General features: G+C 41.4%; 1 protein-coding gene across 2 annotated transcripts in view; it reads left to right on the top strand.

Annotated features, from left to right (window-relative positions):
* The first annotated feature begins 1299 nt into the window (after positions 1–1299).
* NPNT (nephronectin) overlaps positions 1300–18940 on the top strand; it is a 49479-nt gene continuing 31838 nt past the window's right edge. Inside the window, exons 1-4 of one of the 2 annotated variants that reach the window (XM_036382975.1) lie at positions 1300–1524; positions 2852–2952; positions 10271–10321; positions 18635–18727. In XM_036382975.1, the coding sequence (XP_036238868.1) occupies positions 1454–1524; positions 2852–2952; positions 10271–10321; positions 18635–18727 (316 nt within the window). In that variant the 5' untranslated portion in view covers positions 1300–1453. The remainder of the gene's footprint in view (positions 1525–2851; positions 2953–10270; positions 10322–18634; positions 18728–18940) is intronic. The other variant, XM_036382977.2, reaches the window with a different exon arrangement.

The raw sequence follows: 18940 nt of genomic DNA, 5'->3' as shown, positions 1-18940 counted from the left end.
GAGAACCAGGCTTGGTCCTCAGTGCAGTTTTTATACCTGAGTCCTCTGGAGGGCTTGCATGTTATCTGAGCACAGGCACAAGCACCTTTCAGAATCATTCCCTTCAGCTTCTAAAGTGTTTTTTCTCTGTGTCTGAAAAGTTCTGGGCTGATGCTATGGACAGAAAGTTTATCTTGGGGATTGTAGGGTCACGAAAAGATGAAAAAAGGAGGGGAAGGAGCATTGGAGGGGGTCTTCTGCTCAAACGTGAGCAGAAAGTGCTAAAATAATTCTGAGAAAAGGTGTAATTGTTGAAGGCTTACTAGCACAATCTGTATCTTGTGCAAAAAATGGCCACCTTTGTGCAGTATAACTTGAATTATCTGTGAAATGTTTTGAGGGTGGAAAATGCTCTGCACAGAGCTACCAGCTGAAATCTGAAACTTTAAGTCGTGGTTGGCATACAACTGCTTTCTGAAGGGTTTGGCTTTGTGCTATAGCACAATCCAGAGACAATCCTTGTTTTCTGCTTCTAAGCTACAGCCAGACTCTTGTAGGAACAGCTGACAAGCTTTAGCCTTGATGTGGGCACAATTTAAACAAATGCTGCAACCCAGACCCAGTGCTTGACCCTAGCTGTTTGTAATCAGAGAGATCTCAGAACAACTCTGACCCTAAACTGGTGACAGGCTGCTATTAGAAGTGTCCTTTGGTAAGTCCCAAAGCCGTAGTTCATAGAAACCAAACAAAAATAAGGGCTGTATTTTAACATGTTAGTGGTGAGTACAGATGCAGTCATTGCTGTCAGTAACAGTGCAAGCACATTGCATGCTGTGTGGTTAGTGTTTAAACTAGTCACTTGTTCTTCTGGACAAGGGCTGGACACCTGATGTCCCACCTGAGAGCTATTAATAGAAGTGTTTGAGACAGAAGAAACCACATCCACCTTGTAAGTGTTTAAAAGAAGCTTTGTTGTTGGGAAGGTTTTGTTGGTAAAAGAAGGCCAAATCATAACCTTCTTGCCTTTAGACGGGAGCTTTGCCGAGAGGAGGGCGTAACTATCTTCCTTCAGGAAGTTCGAGATACAAAAGCTCATGACAAGGAAGCCCACCCTTCTCAGTGCCCCCAGACCGCGGTTCGTGCCTCGCTGTCGGCAGCAGCTGGGGCTCGTTGCCGCTCTCTGCCGCCCCAGGTGTCCCACGCTCGCCAGGTGCCCCTGGCAGGGGAGGCGGCCCCGGGCGGGCCGCGGGCGCCTCTGCCGGGGTCGGGCGGCGCTGCCGCTCCCCGCGCCGCGCCTCCTCCGCCTGGCAGCCAGGCGGGCGGGCAGGGACCGGGAGAGGGAAAGGGAGGGCGCCGAGCTCGCCGCCGTCCCGGAGCTGTGGCAGCGCGGCCGGCCTGGGCGGCAGCCGGACCCCCGCCCGCCCGGCAGCGGGAGCGCCTCGGCCACCGCCGCCCGCCCGGGGCCCCGCCGGCCATGGAGCTCTCTCTGCGGCTGCTCCTGGCGTCCTGCCTCTCGCTGGGGGCGGCCGGGGAATTTGACAGAAGGTAGGCGCGGGGAGAGAGGGGGCGGCGGCCGAGACCGGCCGGGCAGGGCGAACTCGGCGTTCCCTCGGGGAGAGCGGAGCTAGCCCGGGCTCTCCCCTTTTCGACGCGGGGCGCTGCGGTGGCCCCGGGGCTCCCGCCTGGCACCGGCCCCCGGGGCTGGCTCCCGGCGAGGCGGAGCCCTCGGCGGGACGCGTGAGGCGCTCCCCGGTGCGGGCCGGGCGGGCCGCAGGTGGAGGCGCGGGGCCGCCGGTGCTGCTCCCGGGGCTCCCGCACGGACCTGCCGGCCCCGAGCCGCCCGCCCTGCCCGGCGCCGCGCGTTGCTCGGCAGCCCGATCACGGGCTTGGGTACAAGATAAGTTCATTGCTCTGGCGGGGCCGCGTCCCGCAAGAATTAAAAACAAAGCGCATCGCGTGCTGTAGAGATAAAATTAGCTTATTGACGCCCGGAGGCACTCCCAGCATACGGCGGCGGAGATCGCGGCTCAAGTTCTGACACGAAGCTCGGGGCGCGTGTGCCCCGTCCTGTCGCGTCCTGTCGTGTCAAGTGTCGCGACCGGCAGCGCTGCAGGGAGAGGGCACTGCGCCCTGCGGGACAAGCGGCCAGCGCGACCCCCGCCCTCCCCAGGGATTCTTTTTGTTTTTAATCGCATCTGTTCAAACGCAGCGCTCACGGGATTTCAGCTTGTCCTTTAAAGACATTACTCATTCGTGTCAATAGTTTACAACTGCTTGAGGCCGTGGTATCTTTTCCTTGGAACAAAGGAAGACTACAGCGCTCCTTTTATATTTAATTTCTGTTTAACAGTCCAAGAAGCTTTTCTTTTCTTTTTTTTTTTCCTTTAATGTTTCAGTGAAAAAAATTGCCATCTATTGTGAATGAAAACAAAGCCTAAACTTTATGGTGGCCTTTATTCCATACTATAGGTTCCGTTTCAGACTTCTGAATTTCTGTTCAGTGCCAGCCTGGGAGTGGCAGCAGTGAGCATACTGCAAAGCATGTCAGCTTTTTCAGGCTTTGCTCAGTTATCCGAACTATCATTTCCCCCTTCACCTATTGTCGTTTGCATTTTTTGAAGTGAACAAAGTATTAATGATAGAAATATCCCAGGGACAGAAGAGAGCAGTTACTCTCTTCAAAAAAAGTAAAAAAAAATTATACATCTCTGCAGGAGAAGTTTTTGCTGTTCTTTGTCCTTTGGGGTTTGTTGGTTGGTAAATTAATTTTTTTATTTTTTTTTTTACTCTAGGATGATTTGAGCTTTTAAAATGTTTGATGGTTTGAACTTTTACAATGTTTCACCAGACTTTGTGGAACTGTCTTGTACAGGTGGCCCAGACAAATGGTCTCGTCTGCAGGACTGTGTCGCTTTGGAAGCAGAATTGACTGCTGCTGGGGCTGGGCCCGGGTGGCCTGGGGACAGTGCCAACGTGAGTATCACTGCTGCTGGGGCTTCTAGTCACTTGTAGAGAAGGCCTGTGTACACCTAGTCATGTCTTTCACATGTTCACACACATCCTTACCATTCAGGGCTAGGCTTTTGCACGTGTGCACCTGCCTGACTTAGAAGGATGCTGTCATGTTAAAATTCTGTCTGTTTTTAACAGTGCTAAAAATGATTGCAGTCAAATAAGGTAAAGTGGAGTTAGGGCAATGAGAATTTGGAAATTTCTTTTTGGTTTCTGCTTCGTTTTGTACTCTGATCTTATAACCTGCTGTAACTACACTGTGTCATGTTACAGGCACTGCAGGATGATAATATTTGCATCCAAGAAGGAAACCAAAATTACTGATATTTCACTTAGAACATTGATGGAAATGTTCCAATTAAGTATTAAGTTCAAGTATTCTTTCAGTAAACCTAAACTAAGGGAATAAATCTGCCTGACAGCATCCTTTTACTGGGTCACATGTGAAAAGACACATCTCTGAGATTCTCACATCTAGCTAGACTCTTTGATATGACTGCAGGATAAACCAGTAGATAAGTCTTCATCATAAACTACATCTTCAGTAAGAATTCTGTGGAGGCTAGTACTGTGTAAAAATTAAAATTGTTAGGAGTGACTTAGAGACCTCAGCTTGTTAAAATTGCAACCTTTGATAGTGGGGCTGCTTACTCATGTTTAACACTCATACATGAGGGACATCCTGAAGTTTTTGGAGGAGCAAGCCTATAAACACTGGTCCTTAGTTTTTTTAATTTTATTTTTTTTATTTAGACACAAACATATGTGGATGAGCTAATTTTCTGTCAAGCCATTTTCAAAATAGAACAGGTGTTAAATGCTGTAAATTCCTAGTCTGCAGGGCAAATATTTGGCAAAAGATAGGAAATGCATTAGAAATGCAACTCTCAGCAAAGGTTTTGTTCAAATCTGTAAGCAGCAAGACTGGTTTCTCTCTTCCTAAGTATGTTAGAAGCCCATAAGGTTTAATAGATATATAAGATGACTGGTAAAAAACTATGGAAAGTACTTCTGGAATACAACATCCCTGATACTGTTTCTTTGATGCAGAGATCTCGGGTTGATACCTCTCAGGCCATACAAAGAATAATTTTGATTTTTAGGATTCTAATTAGTAACAAGTAGTCCTTTCCTTGGTATGAATTTTATGAAGATGGAAGAAGAATATTTGGTAGGTTGATTGAGGTTACTCCAGAGGCAATAGGATCTATGTCCACCTTTTGTGATGCAGTTTTATTTGAAAATCATTGTGTGTTTAAATGTTTGAGGCTATGAAGGCTCAACTTGAAAATATAAATAACTGCTTTGTTTAAAAAAAAAAACCAAACAAAAACCAAAATAGTCCAGACTACTGTGTCACTTTTCTTAGACAAGTTGTCTTCCATATTGTGACCATAAATTACAGTTCATGTCTAGGTGAAAGTTAGTTTCTCATTATTACCAAATCTGATTTGTGTTTGCGTTTTTATGATATTGGGAGACAGAAGTTGCATAAATTTATACTATCGAAAGATTCATAATTAAAAATTGGAAATGAGACAAAAGTAATAATACACAGAAAGTAGAATTTATTTGTTGTTCTTTGAATTCTGTCAGTAAGTTAATTTTTAGTGCTGGCTTTTCCAGATACTATAAATGCTTTTTTCTTTTCCTTAAGGCTAAAGGTAGGTGAATTGTCACCTCCTTCCACTGCATTTTAGTCCATTATCCACAAATTTGTCTCCATGCACATTTAGAAGACATGTAGATAGGTATTTTCTGGGATCATCTCCAGTAATTGGGACCAGACTTTCAAAAGAATACAATTATCACTTAGGTCTCAAAAAGCATTTTCCCCCTTTTTTTCTCTTTACGTACTGGTAATTTTTGAATTGCAGGGTCAGAAGAGTCTCATATATTTAGGTGAAAATATTACTGAAACCATCAGCAGCTCCTTCTCTGTTCTAAATGGGAGACAAACTATTGGCAAAATAAAACATGAAAATCTGCCCCAGTTGCGGGTGGTGAAAATTCCAGACATATCACAAAGCAGGAGATTACACTAAATGAATCTCTCTAGTGCTTGCAGCCAAATAGAAAATCTGTAGTCAACTCTCCACCTTGGGAATGTGGCACCCAGTATGTAGGATAACCTGGCACAGAAGGCAACATTCCTGGCCTCAAAGGAAAACTTGGGTATTTTACTGTACAAAGGAATATCACTGAAAATTTTCCAAAAAGTCAAGTACGTGATAATTTCTTCTGCTTTCTCTCTGGTCAAAGGTAAAGCTCTTAGCCCTGTCCCCAAAATGAGTGGCATAAATAGATGTCAGACTTTCTTCACTAGATGTACATTTTCTTTGGTGTTTTAGTAGAAGTTCTGTTTGCACAAGGAAAACAAGTATAAAGTCAGGCTTAAAAATTAGTAGTGAGACCCAACATTCATAAATGTGTCCAAAAAAGAAGCTTCAAGTATTTAGGCAATAATGTTGAGCTCTTTATTAGTGAGTTGGAACTGCTGTTTTTCAAACCAACTTGAGCCATCTCTGGTATGCCTGCAACTGCTACAGCACCTTTGGACTCTCACCTGCTTACTCATGCATAATTTACCACACGAGCACTAATTATCTCTAAATTTATCCTTCTGACAACAAATGTAAGGGGAGGAGACATGCTGGAGGCAGAGTGGAGCAGGCACACAGATACATGATAGGGTGGTCCCAGTTTGCAGAGACCTCTGAACTGTGACGAGCCAAGGGCACGTGGTCACTGATATACCTGGATATGTTTTCTGCTGTCCAGCTGAGCTGCTCCACCAAGCAGGTGTGGGCGTGCCCTCTGCCCACAGCTATTGAGAAAAGTGTTTTTTTAAACCAGCAGTGTGATTTAAGGTAGTGGTTTAGTTGTGACAAATGCTTAAGCTTGGATATGTCAGCTCTAGCAGAGCACGAGTGTGGTGCAGCTGACGAGTGTCATTAAGGCCTTAAGCCTTGGTGACTCCATGCTCCTGATCTTCCATCCATAATCCATCCAAAGAGTTGCAAATGGAAACTGAACTGTGTTAGTTAAACTTGGATTTGTGAAGTGTGAAGTTATTCCTTTTATGTCCCTTTGACTGGCAAGGGAGTGCACGTGGAGCATAATCATGCTTAGTGCTGCTTAGCAACGTCACTCAGCATAATAACTCAGCTGTCTTCTGCTCTTATAAACATGTAGGAAGAAGTTGAAATAGGGTCTTCCTTTAATTTACACTTCTTTCTTTACAACATCCTCTCTCCTCTTTACACCAATCAAGACTTGTGCACGTAGGTCTGATCTGTCTGTAAGCTTCCTTCCAGAGCCTGTCAGTGTCAGCTGTAACATCTCAGCCAGTAAAAGTATTCACTCATGAAATTCCCTTCCCAAATGCCCTTTCAAATTCCAGTAAATGTGCTTAGAAATTGTCCTTCAAACTGAAAGAATCAAGAACTTTGAATCAGGTTGGATTTTTTTTTCTTTCTTGTGGGTTTTGAATACCCAATTGAGATCCATGTTTAGGCAGCTAAATGCATTTTGAGATTGATAAAAATAGAGGCATGTTTTCAAAGGGTCTGAACAAATGTAACTCAAATTCATTGGCATTTCTTAGTCCTTGTAAATTGAAAGTCCATCCATGCTTGTTTAGTGGCTTCAATTTAGAACTGTGCATATCTTCCATCATTAACATAACTAAGTAGCTTTTCTTAGATTTTGATTTGGTATGTAAAAGATTAATTAATTCAACCTGGTGTATTGAAAGGCTAATTTGTAAGCAACAGAAATTATGTTTAAACACCAACTGTTGGTGCTCCCATGAAGTGCCCTCGTCATTGATAGGGTTGAATTTTTACACTGAGGAACTCACTGCATCAATGCTCTAAAGTTAGATCTTAAATATCCCACTTGAAATTAGTCCAAAAATCCCATGTTGTTGCCCAGCCTGCAGGATTTACTTGCACTTTAATTAGTAGGTGTGGGAGTAATAGCTGTAAGTGGGAATAATCACACAAAAGCCTACCTCTCTGAAAGATGGTATGTTGATAAAGTACCTGATGAAATATGTGTAAAAATAGAGGAGTTGTTTTCTTGCTTTATGTCTTACTGTTGTGCACACAGCTGAGCTATAACCCAGAATAAAAGTGAGGGTAGAAGGAGTTGCTTCTGGATTTCTTTTCTCAGAGCAGGGGAGGTGACTTCCTGTGACAGTATTTTTGCTGAAAGCAGGTATCAATAGTGCATTTTTAATTCCTAAATGCTTTTGCATTGTAAGGCAACAGCATCTGTGGTACTGAATGTGTTGTCCTAACCCAGAGCCCATTCAAGGGGTTTTAAAGGACACAGGTCCTTGCACACATCTTGCAGAAATGCAAAAAATAATTTCTTGTGGGTATTTTTGCCACTCATCTATCTAGGTTCTCTCAAAACTCTTCTTAAAACTAATGGTCTGTCTGCCTCTTTTTTAACTGGCTTACAAATATCTCTATAGTTTTTTCAAAAGCTATAAAAATAATTTCTGCCTGTGTGTGTGTGTCTTTCATGAACAAAATATACCTGCTTTGAACCTGGCTGTGTGTCTGTAGTTGATTTGTACACCAGTTATATGTAGTCAAGGTACACTACAGATGTGAAGATTGTTTCAAAATTTTAGCTGCAGTTTAACAGCAAAAAAACTGGAAAGAGATAACATTTTAACATAGATTTAAAAAGTTCAGGATTTTTAGAAGAAAAGCAATACGAAGTGGCTTGAATTCTCATTCTGCATTACAGTTTGGACAACTCCTTTGCTGGAGGTGATGGCAAAAATGGTTCCTTTTGCTGTGTTAAAATAGAGACAGAAGAGAAGACCACATCTGCAGCTTCTATAAACAAATACAGATCTACTGTCAGACCCTCTGCTGACCTGAGTCTGTGTGACTGTTGGAGTCGGCAGATTTTGTCTGATGGATAGAAAGTTTGATCAACAGAAGATGCTTAACAGAAATAAAATTTAACTGAACGTGGGTTTGTTAAGCAGTGATATTTGATGACTTCACCCATTTCTATGTGTAATTCTCCTTAAACAGTAAGAAAATCCATGCAGTCTGTCTCCAGAAGGGGTAGTGAAGATGAGTGTGCTTTCTCAGAGAGCCCATTGGTTATAACTCTATCTGGTTATCTCCTCATGCTGAGGTTTTAGTGTTTTTTACCTGGGAAGCAAACCCAGAGTAGGTCAACAAAGTAGTTTTCCACCACAATTGGCTTAAAGGCCTAGGGACAGAACAGTCAAGGATGTATAAAGTCAAATCATCAGTTTACACCTCCCCTTAGCTTAGCAGCACTAAAAAGTGTTAATTGAAGGATGTCAGGCTGGCATTTAGATTTAGCCAAACCTGCTAGAAAGCATATGATTTCAGGAAGTTCTAAAGAGCACTTGCAAGAGAGAGGAGCTTGTACAAGTTGATGTATAGCAGATGCAGGCATACCTGATTGCTTTGCTGGGAACTGTGCATGCTGCTGCCTTCTCACAACCCTTGGGAAGGCTCTTGCAGTGTCTGTGCTGCCGCTGTCCTGATGAGCTCAAAGGCTGTGTACCTGTTCTGTGCAATCTCTTACAGGGGTGGGAGGGGGAGGAAGCAGTGTCTGTGCTCTCATTGATGCCTAGAAGGAGATTTTGTATTGGTAAAAATGAAGTTGAAGATGATTTACCCATATAAATCATCCAACACATCAATGGGAGAAGAGGCCGTGGGCAGCTTAGGATTTCTGTTTCCCGCATGTAACATTGCTTTCAGTGGAAATGGCAATTCTGTATAGTCCAAGATGCACAAAATAAAACCATGATTTTGTCAGTAATGACCTGTGAAAATAAGAGTTTCTAGGAGGCTGATCCATTGAAAGAAACATCCCTAAAGTCAGTAAGAAATTTGCTACTGAATTTGGGGTTGCAAGATCACCATCTGAATTAATGCATTGTATTGGCAGTGTTTAATAAATACTGATATGAAGCATTTCTGCTTCTTATAAAATGACTGATATTTTTGTGCATCCCTGGTACTTTTCAAAGAAAAGGCATTTTATACAGAATTGCAATACTGCTTTACACTGCTATTCAAGAATAAAAATGAGGTTTTGCTATTTTTATTCAATTTTTTCCCAGTTTAGATCCTTATGTGCTTAAAGCATGACTTGACTGTGTTAAAGATACAGTATCCTTTTCCATTTCCCTACTGCATTCCTCATGCACTTCATATGTAGATTAGTAGTTTTTCAGCCTGCTTTTTTCTAAGGAAATGTCATCAGTAATCAATTTGACAATTGCAACTGTAGTACATTCATAATTGCGTCTTCTCTGAAAGCCCAGCAACAACCTGAGGAGCTTCCTTTCACTGTAACCAAGGCTAAGGGACTTCCTAGTTAAAACCAATTTAAACAAGTATAAGTTGCAATCATAGAAAACCCTGAAGTGTTGGTCACACACTACTTAAAATACAAAGAGCTGCTGTTGCTCAAGTCCCAGCCTGCTATCACAAGGCTGTGTAGCCTAACAAGCCATGCTGCTAACATTAATTTATGGCAAATAAATTGATTCCAAATAGCCTGAGACATATATCTGTGTTTTCATCTTATTTAAGTTATGTAGCATATCTTGTTTCATGTGGTAGCAAGAGCTGAAAAGGTTTCTTTTAAAGTAAGTATTACTTTTAATTTAGATGACATTACATTTTTAAATGTTATAAAAATGACCAGTAAATTTGTGTGCCAACATGTTTATTGGTTGCAGATGTTCAGATACATATAAATGGGTGTAATTTTAATTGCTCTCAAATTAGCATCCAGATGCTAGGCCTTTGTGTTTGAGCTGTGAAGACAGTGTTAAATTAAAAATATATACTCGCACTTAAATGAAAGGATACTGTGTCTTTAAGAAAAGCATTTGTGCTCTGTTGATGGACATGTTGAACCCGAACCATGAAACGTGAGAATTTTTACAACTACTTACTGTATGAAGTTTGACAAAGTGTAGTTCCTTAGTTGATTGAATAAGAATAGCATCACATCATTATATTTAATTACTCTTATGTATCAGAATGTGTTTGTTAAATCTCATAATGAGATACTGATGTAAGGTATTTCCATTTTTAAATGTGTACTAGAATTTTTTTTATTTCAGAAAAGCTCTGAATGTTGAATGTATGTAATTCTCCAGGAATGTAACAAGTTGATAAAAACCACAGCCAAGTCCATCCTCCTTACAGAGAAAAAAAAAAAAAGCTGGAATTTCTCTTTTGGATTTGTTTTGCAGCGTTCTACGTCTTAAGGCAGAGAATAGCCAGCCTAAGGTGCCAGCCCAAAGGTTAGCTGAACATATTTCTTGAAATAATTTTGACAAGTTTATGACTCGGAGTTATGGCCTTGAAGTCATAAGTTTACATGAAAATTTTAATATGTGACAAGAAGGTAATTTTTTGTTGTTTTTTGTTTTTTAAGCATTTGATTTGGGGAAGATGAGGAGGGAAAGAAATTAACAGGGCTATTTTATCCCAGACGCCTATACAATGATATACTTATTTTCTAAAATATGGCACTTTTTCCCTTTTTACTCCTTTTCTTTATTTTACCCTCAAGCCCTGTGCAGTATTTTTCCATTTCTGCAAATTGTTTGTACTACCAGCAATGCATTTACAAGCCGTCAGACCTAGGAGGCCTAATTTGCTTTCATGGCATTGAATCATGTGCAGTGAGAGGTTATTTTGGAATGGCTGAGGCACTTATTGCCCCCCACTGCCTGCTTTGCACTTCCACTACAGGTTTTCCTTCCCAGAACATGGAAACTTTACAGCCCTTGGTCTCCAGCAGTGTAGAACCTGGCAAAATGAAATCAGCATAGTTTACTTTGGTACCCAGGGCTGTAGTCTGCTGCTCCTTAGGAACTGATGTGTCTCATTTGTTCCTGGCTCACTGGGGAGGTTCCAGAGGACTGGAAGCTGGCCAATGTGACCAGTTCACAAAAAGGGTGGGAAGGAGGATCCTGGTAATCATAGACTCAGTACCTGGTAAGGTTACTCAATATAAATTGCTCCATAACCTTACCCAGTACCTGGTAAGATTATGGAGCAATTTATACTGAGTGTCATCACACAGCACTTCCAGGATGGCCAGGGTGTCAGACCCAGCCAGCAGGGCTTTAGGAGGGGTAGGTTGTGTTTGACCAACCTGGTCTCCTCATATGACCAGGTGACCCTCCTGGTAGATGCAGGGAAGGCTGTGGATGTTGTCTGTTTGGACTTCAGCAAGGCCTTTGGCACTGTCTCCCACAGCACACTCCTGGAAAAGCTGCAGCCCCTGGCTTGGACAGGAGCACTCTTTGCTGGTTCAGAACTGTCTGGATGGCTGGGCCCAGAGAGTGGTTGTGAACAGTGCTGCATCCAGCTGGTGGCCTGTCACCAGTGGTGTCCCTCGGGGGTCTGTGCTGGGCCCAGCTCTGTTCAATATTTTTATTGATGGCATGGATGTGGGGATTGAGTCTTTCATTAGCAAATTTGGGGCTGACATTAAGCTGAGAGCGTGTGTGGATCTGTTGGAAGGTAGGAGGGCTCTGCAGAGAGACCTGGAATGGTTGGATGGATGGATGGGCAGAGTCCAGTGGGATGAAGTTTAATAAATCCAAGTGCTGAGTCCTGCACTTTGGCCACAATAACCCCCTGCAATGTTACAGGCTGGGGACGGTGTGGCTGGACAGTGCTCAGGAGGAAAGGGACCTGGGAGTGCTGGTTGGCAGCCAGCTGAACATGAGCCAGCGGTGTGCCCAGGTGGCCAAGGAGGCCAATGGCATCCTGGGCTGTGTCAGGGATGGTGTGGCCAGCAGGAGCAGGGAGGTCACTCTTCCCCTGTACTGGGCACTGGTGAGGCCACACCTTGAGTGCTGTGTCCAGTTCTGGCCCCTCAGTTTGGGAAGGACATTGGGATGCTGGAGCGTGTCCAGAGGAGGCAACGAGGCTGGTGAGGGGCTTGGAACACAAACCCTGTGAGGAAAGACTGAGGGAGCTGGGGGTGTTTAGCCTGGAGAAAAGGAGACTCAGGGGTGACCTTATCACTCTCTGCACTCCCTGAGAGGTGGCTGTAGTCAGGTGGGGGTTGGTCTCTTTCTCCAGGCAGCACTGACAGAATGAGAGGACACAGCCTTAAGCTGTGCCAAGGGAAATATAGGTTGGATATTAGGAAAAAGTTTTCACAGAAAGAGTGATAAAGTACTGGAATGGTCTGCCCAGGGAGGTGGTAGAGTCACCATCCCTGGATGTGTTTAACAAGAGACTGGATGTGGCACTCAGTGCCGTGGTTTAGTTGAGGTGTTGGGGCATGGGTTGGACTCCATGATCTTGAAGATATCTCCCAGCCTAGAGATTCTGTGATTCTTTTTGCACTCCCTGTGGCAGAGGCACGAGTCTCAGACAGGGAGGAGCAAAGCAGTCAGCCATTCATCTCTGTGTGAAATCAGCTTTGTTGCTGTGATACAGAAGTTACACTGCTGAAGCCAGTGGATGTTTTATATTCGAATAAACAAAATATCAGTAGGACCCAGTTGGTCTTCTGTCACCACACAGAGACACTCATGCTATCCCATTTCTACCTGTTGGAATTCTGTGAACACATAGAAAAATTCAGGTAACAAAGAGGCATTTGAGATGATAAGCACCATTCTTTAAGCCGTTTTAGTGAACCACTTGAAATGCAAACACGAACTTGACAAAGCATGAAGTAATTCTTGTTTTTCTAATTTTGCGTGTGTTAGATCAGATTTCTGCTGATTTTTAAGAAAGAGTATTTAAGTGTATAAGCATTAGATTAACTTCCACTGACTTCATTAAATCATATTGATTTCAGTGTTACCCATGCTGAAGTTACGCATGCTGTGTAGTGCTGTTCTGAATATCAAGGCATTCATAAGCCAGAGTCTGGATTTGTCTGTGTGGTTTAGAAACACATTTGGCAGCAGTCATAGCCAAGGCAAGAATTCACTGCAGTGAATGGCCCACACTGGTTGCAGTTTGTCATGTTAATGTACTCTTACCAGAATCAGAAGTGCAAACTGAGTAACTGATTTACTTGGGTAAGTGTTGGAGTTGTGCATGAAAAATAAGGAGCCACTTACTTAATAAAATGTATGTTTCAGATAAAAACTTGAACATTTTGACATCATGAATGTCACAAATAAGGGCAAATAATTTCTGAAAAAGTATTCAGGCATTAGATACTAACATTTTGTCTGATGTTATTGTCAGTTTCTAGTTACAGAAGCTGGTCAAGGACATTTTTTATCTTCCCCAAGAAATAGATTAAGAAGCATTGTGCAGATGAAATTATCTGAAAATTAATACCCAGTTGTCCTAGTCAGGCTTATTAATCTCTGCAGAGATATATTCTGTGACTATTAATTCACTTACTTGGGAAGCAAAGTCACTTTTTCAGAAGTAATTTCCTAATGAGAGTTATGGTATGATGCGTTTTTACTACCTTCTAGTAACTATGCATTCTCTAGCAGTTGTGAGTAATTGGAGTATGTAGTTGAACAAAGAAGAAATATGCAGCTCTGAAAGATCTACAATGGTTTATTTTATAACTTAGCTCATACCTTTGGGATCCTAGATCAAAATTACTGTGAATAAGGTAGTTTCATTTTCCTGAGCATGTTTATGTGATTGCATAATTTATAAAGAATTGCAAAAGGTAAACAGCGAGAGAGATGTGAGCTGCAGCTGCCTCTGGGGGAGAGAAGTATTATGGAACTTGGTGTTGTGGTCTGTGAGCACCACAGGAGGAAGGCACCCAGGTTCAGTGGAGGAGGCAGCCTAGAGGAAAGCTTCTTTCACCTACATGCAAGTCTTGTTAGAAAGCTGGTACTGGGGGGAATGTAAGAAACGATCTGAAGATGGGAAATGTGTTCTGCAATCAGCAGTGTAAGAGGATCCAATGGAGTTTTGTGAAGCTGAATACACTGTGTAATCATTTCTAGGCTGCTGCACAAATTACTTGCTGTGCCTGAGCAAATTGAATTTTAAGGAGCTGGGATCTGGAGTCAGAATAAATAGGGGGCTGTATGTTACTCAGGAAGAGAGGGCAGAAACAAGGCCATTCAGGCAGATGGTTAGCATAGTTTGGTTCAGATGCAGGTATTTCTGTGCATAATTTTAGGCTTCAGAGAGATGAAAAAGAAGTTCAGAAATTGGGAGACAAAGCAGAGAAAAAGAATATAAGAATCATACCCAATGCTGTTTTAATGAAAAACATAGCTAGGAGTGTTGGAAGACCAAAGGGAATTTCAATTGCTAGGAACGGTCCATTGAGAAAGCTGAGGGATTTCCATTGCTGGCCGCAAATGAAGAGGAATTAGTCAGGTAGGAACCAGGCAGTGCAATCTTCTGGTGAGGACTCCACCAAACAGTGTTTGGTAGTCAACAAAGAGATCATTAATGTTAAAATTCTAGAAGAGAAGGAATAGAGGGGACAGCATGTGGTAGTCACCCATGCCCTCGAAAGTGGGCAGCTTAGTGCAGAGGATCTGACCGAGTCTGAGGTGCACTTTCAAAGCAGTTGTGAGGGAACTGGGTGCATTGAGAAAATACAGATGAAATCAAAACATCTGCCAGCATTACAGACCCATAATGAAATTGTTGAATGTGTTTTTCATTTGTTGTATTTGTGCAACAATTAAAGATAATAATTCAGAATGGTTGAGTAATGCTTGGATAACACCAACAGCAAGCAGTGGCTCAGAAGATTGGTGGCTTCTGGCTTTTTCACGAGCATAATGCATGCTAGCAGCATGTGCACTTCACCAGAAATTCTTTCTTCCACTCTTTCACACTTGAAAAAAAAGAAAAAACAAACAACCCATCATAAACCCAAACCACCCATTCACATTTCAATTCCTTGTGTTATTTTTACAGGAAGTTTAATTTGTCCTGAAGTTTTAGTGAGACTTAAAATGTGGTATTTGTCACCTTATTTTTGGGGGAAAAGGTAGTTCCTGCCAACCTTGAAAAAAGGTACTCAGATTTATGGCCAAATAAAAGGCCCTAGGATACCTCCTTGAAGTTAATGGGAACTGAGAGCAAATCTTCACATCTGACCCAAGAAAAATGCATTTAAAATTATCCAACTGAAGTGAATAATCATGAGACCAGAGTTTTTTTTTATTTTTTGCTGATTATCTCTTGAATGAATTGGTCAATAAAGTGAAAAGGAAAGTTTAATTATAGTTTATTCTGTGTCAGAGATAAAAAAGCAAGACTTGACTAAAAATGAAAATTGCTGTGCTTAGGATTTTTTTTCTGTCCATGTCAATCCACATTCCTACCCAATGGGAGTTCAGCTTAACAGCTTTCAGAGAGTAATCCTTGGATGTGGTAGGTCTGCTTTGATACTGGTTCAACAGTTAATTAGCAGTCTCATTTTGAATGGCACTTGTCTGTGCCAGTATAATTTTAACTTTTGTTTACAGAAGTTACTATTATAAAGAGTAGAAAGTTTTTACTGGGTTTTGGCAGTCCTTTTCAGACCCTTCTGGATTTCACTGCCCTATGCTCATTAGAGAGTGACTTTCTCAACTTGGAGTAACCCTTCTGTCTACGTTTCCTTCTTTCCTAGTAGGGAAGCAAGTGTTACATAACAGGCTGAAATCCAGGGACGTGGGTTATTTCAGTCATTGTAAATGTGGGTCACTTGGAAGGAAATGATGGTTTATTGGTTGTGGAGAAATTCCTAAATTCTCAAGAGGCAAAAAGTAGTAATTGGGAGACTTTTTTTCTCCATTACTTGTGAGTCTACTTGTTTTCAAAAAAATGCAGAAACTCCTTTTGTCTGTGTGTGAATGGAGTGACTGAAGTATTCTGTTCTGTTGTATCTGGAGCTTTGCAGGAAAACAAGTAGAATGGAGAATTAAAGGACCCAGTCACATCAGCACATGTAGTGTATGCTCTGACTCATGCCAAACAGCTGAAATAATTGTTTGCTATTAAAAGAAATGCGGAAAGTCTGGCTTAAGCTTATTTTTGTACCTGCATCTGGTTGTTGCCAGTGTTCAAATAGAGCTCACTGGGAGTCAGTGAGTGGATTTTCTGCCTTGTATGGGCAGCTTCTCCTTTGAATAAGGATTTTCATGCTGGAGATGGCAGGGCTGGAGCTGACCCACCCCTCTGGGCCTGGTCATTCTGGTAGGGCTCAGTAGGGACCCCAGCCAGGCATGCAGACTTGGCTGAACCATCTGATTCTTTAGTCCTGAGCACCCTGCAAAGCCCTGATAAAGGAATAATAGGAAGATGCACAAGTTTTATCCTGTGGGTGGCTTGATTCCTCATAGGAAATGCCATCAGATTTATCTGTGGTGTTGGCTGAGCTACAGATGTTTTTAAGCCTACTGCAAAGCATTTTTTCCTGTATATAGAAATTCTTCAGTTTTAATACTGTGTTGAATTTCAGCTGTGTCTAAATAAGATTTGTAATGCTGAAGTAGCCCACGTTCATAGAATGTACTCTAATAAACAGGTTTTCCTCAAGAACAGTGTTTGGCAGCAAACAAAGGTTTCCAAATACCCACTTAATGTGCAAAACCTCCAGTGTTTTATGATGACTGACTTTATGGACAGTGGTTTGCTAGTCATTTGAAAGCTTTCCTTGGAATAATAGAGATTTTTGTCTTCAAGTATAAGATTTTTTTTTTCTCTAGCTGAGCTGCTGCTAATGTACAATCTCTGCAATTGAAGGAGGGACCAAGGCATAAAAAATTCAGCTAAAACTAAAGTTGCCACAGGTTCTTCTAACAATTACTGAGCTGTTACACTTTACACAAGTGATCCCATGGTATTTCTTGTTTCTTAAAAAGAACTGATTTAAATAAGTGTATCCCACTTCACAATACAGATCTTTAAAGTGCAGTTGAAAATTCAAGCAAGTTTCCAAAGCATATTTATAGTAATTTCTTTTTCTCCACTGTAGTTTAGATCACAACTTTTGTTTTTCCCTGGTTGCTTTGAAGTCATTAAGTTAGTCTTCATAGTTTTCAGTTTGCCACCATCACCTCTGATTAGAGCTGGGTCTGTGGTGCCAGGAAGACAAAAATCTCAGCATCTAAATGAACTCTTAACAAAGGAGATCCTTTTTTCCTGTTGATGGCCATAGTGATTAAAAAAGCGGTGAGTGTTTCCAAGTACAATGTTCTAGAAGTGTCTCATGGTGGATCAGATGCTCTTCAGTCAGATCTGTCCGTTACCCAAGGACAGACTTCCTGAAGCACACCCTTTTAGTAGTCTGAGAAGCTCCTTTCCCTTACACTTCCATTGAGAGGTGTTTCTAAATATGAATCTCATTTCTTTGTTTCCAGACACTGTTTGTTGGGGGAAAAAAAAAATTAACAAAGATCTTGCATTTCTGTTGCCTTTTAAGATATTCTTAACAGTTGTGTGGAAAGAGACTTTGCCATCATACTAGGAAGATCCATCAGGAGCAGAGCTGTAGATTTAAAATAAGGTTTTATGGTCTCAGGATATATCCCTAATTATATATATATATACACTACACTTAAACAAAAAAACATGCCTGATAACAATGGGAGTCCTGAAACAGTCCTAAATAAAGGCAGTCCTAAAACTGGAGCAAACTCTTTCTATGCTAACAGTTACTTCTCTGGATATATTTGTGGGAATATCCAGTGCTGGATGCCTTGAATCTTATGGAGATTTTCAGAACATTAAAGGAGTACATGGGTGGTTCTTCCACAACCAAACCAAATATCTTTTTTGTTTGTTTTTGTTTTTTTTTTTTTTTTTTAATTTTTGTTTAATTTAACTGTGTTGAACAGCTTGGCTAGAAGGCAAATTACATTTTTAAGTGCATTCTGGGAGATTTCTGTTAAATTATGTCCTCAATATATCTGGTTTTATGATACAGCCCGTTGTTGTCAGATTAACATTGCATCTGGATCTGGTTAGTTACTTGCAGATTTCAAATGATACTGTTACTTTATAAAATGAAGTTTAAGCTGGGGTAAATAGATAAATCCTGGTTACAAGGTATTCAAGTTATGCTACCATCTGATTTCTGTCTATTTTGTATCTATCTTGCTTTAGCAGAGAGCTCAGCCGGATTGTGTATCTGCATTTTGTCATATAATGATAAACAACATCTTAGAGCATAGTAAATACTGCATTTTTCCAGTAGGTTTAATAATAGAAAAGGATTTCTAATGCAAAGGACTTAGAAATGCTGTTTAAAATTTTAATCTGTTGAATGTGTTTCAGTTACACAAGAAAATATTCCTGTTGGCTAATCCTACATCAGCAAAAATACAGTTGTGCATGAATTCTTATATTTATTCAAAAACTATGCTTTTGTTATTTGCTATTGAAGCTTTGAATGTTTACTTTATGAATTTTGTTTGTGTCATATCGAGAGAGGTGCCAAAAATGCCTTTCTATTATTTCTTGGATTTCTGTATTTATTTTCTGAATATAACATAGGCAGTACTTCTATTTGGTAGGTAGTTGCTGTTTATTTCAAAGTAATTTGAAATAATTCAAATATTCAAATTATTGAAATATTCAATAGTTTCAAAGACATTTCACTGTCAGCTGTGGCTGGAGTGGAAAGATAATGAGTATTCCTCTGTTTGCAGCTATATGCCAGCCAGGGTGCAAACACGGTGAATGCATTGGGCCAAACAAGTGTAAGTGCCACCCAGGATACACTGGAAAAACTTGCAACCAAGGTAAGAAAGAATTTATTTTTGAAATCGTGGAAGTATTGTTGATCTCTGTACCTACCCCCACCAATGCTGTGTGTGTCCCCTCTGTTTATAGAGTAATGAACTCATATGCCAGGTCTGTTACTGCTGCAGCAAGTCTGATATTTGCACTGACTTTTGTAGAGAGATTGACATCTGCAGTGGGATGACACAGGGTCAAAATTGCTTTCATTCAGA

Source organism: Molothrus ater, chromosome 4, assembly GCF_012460135.2.
Source record: "Molothrus ater isolate BHLD 08-10-18 breed brown headed cowbird chromosome 4, BPBGC_Mater_1.1, whole genome shotgun sequence".
In the NCBI taxonomy this organism is placed as follows: domain Eukaryota; kingdom Metazoa; phylum Chordata; class Aves; order Passeriformes; family Icteridae; genus Molothrus; species Molothrus ater.
The sequence above is the reverse complement of the archived record's forward strand: the minus strand, read 5'-3'. Positions and strand labels throughout refer to the sequence as shown.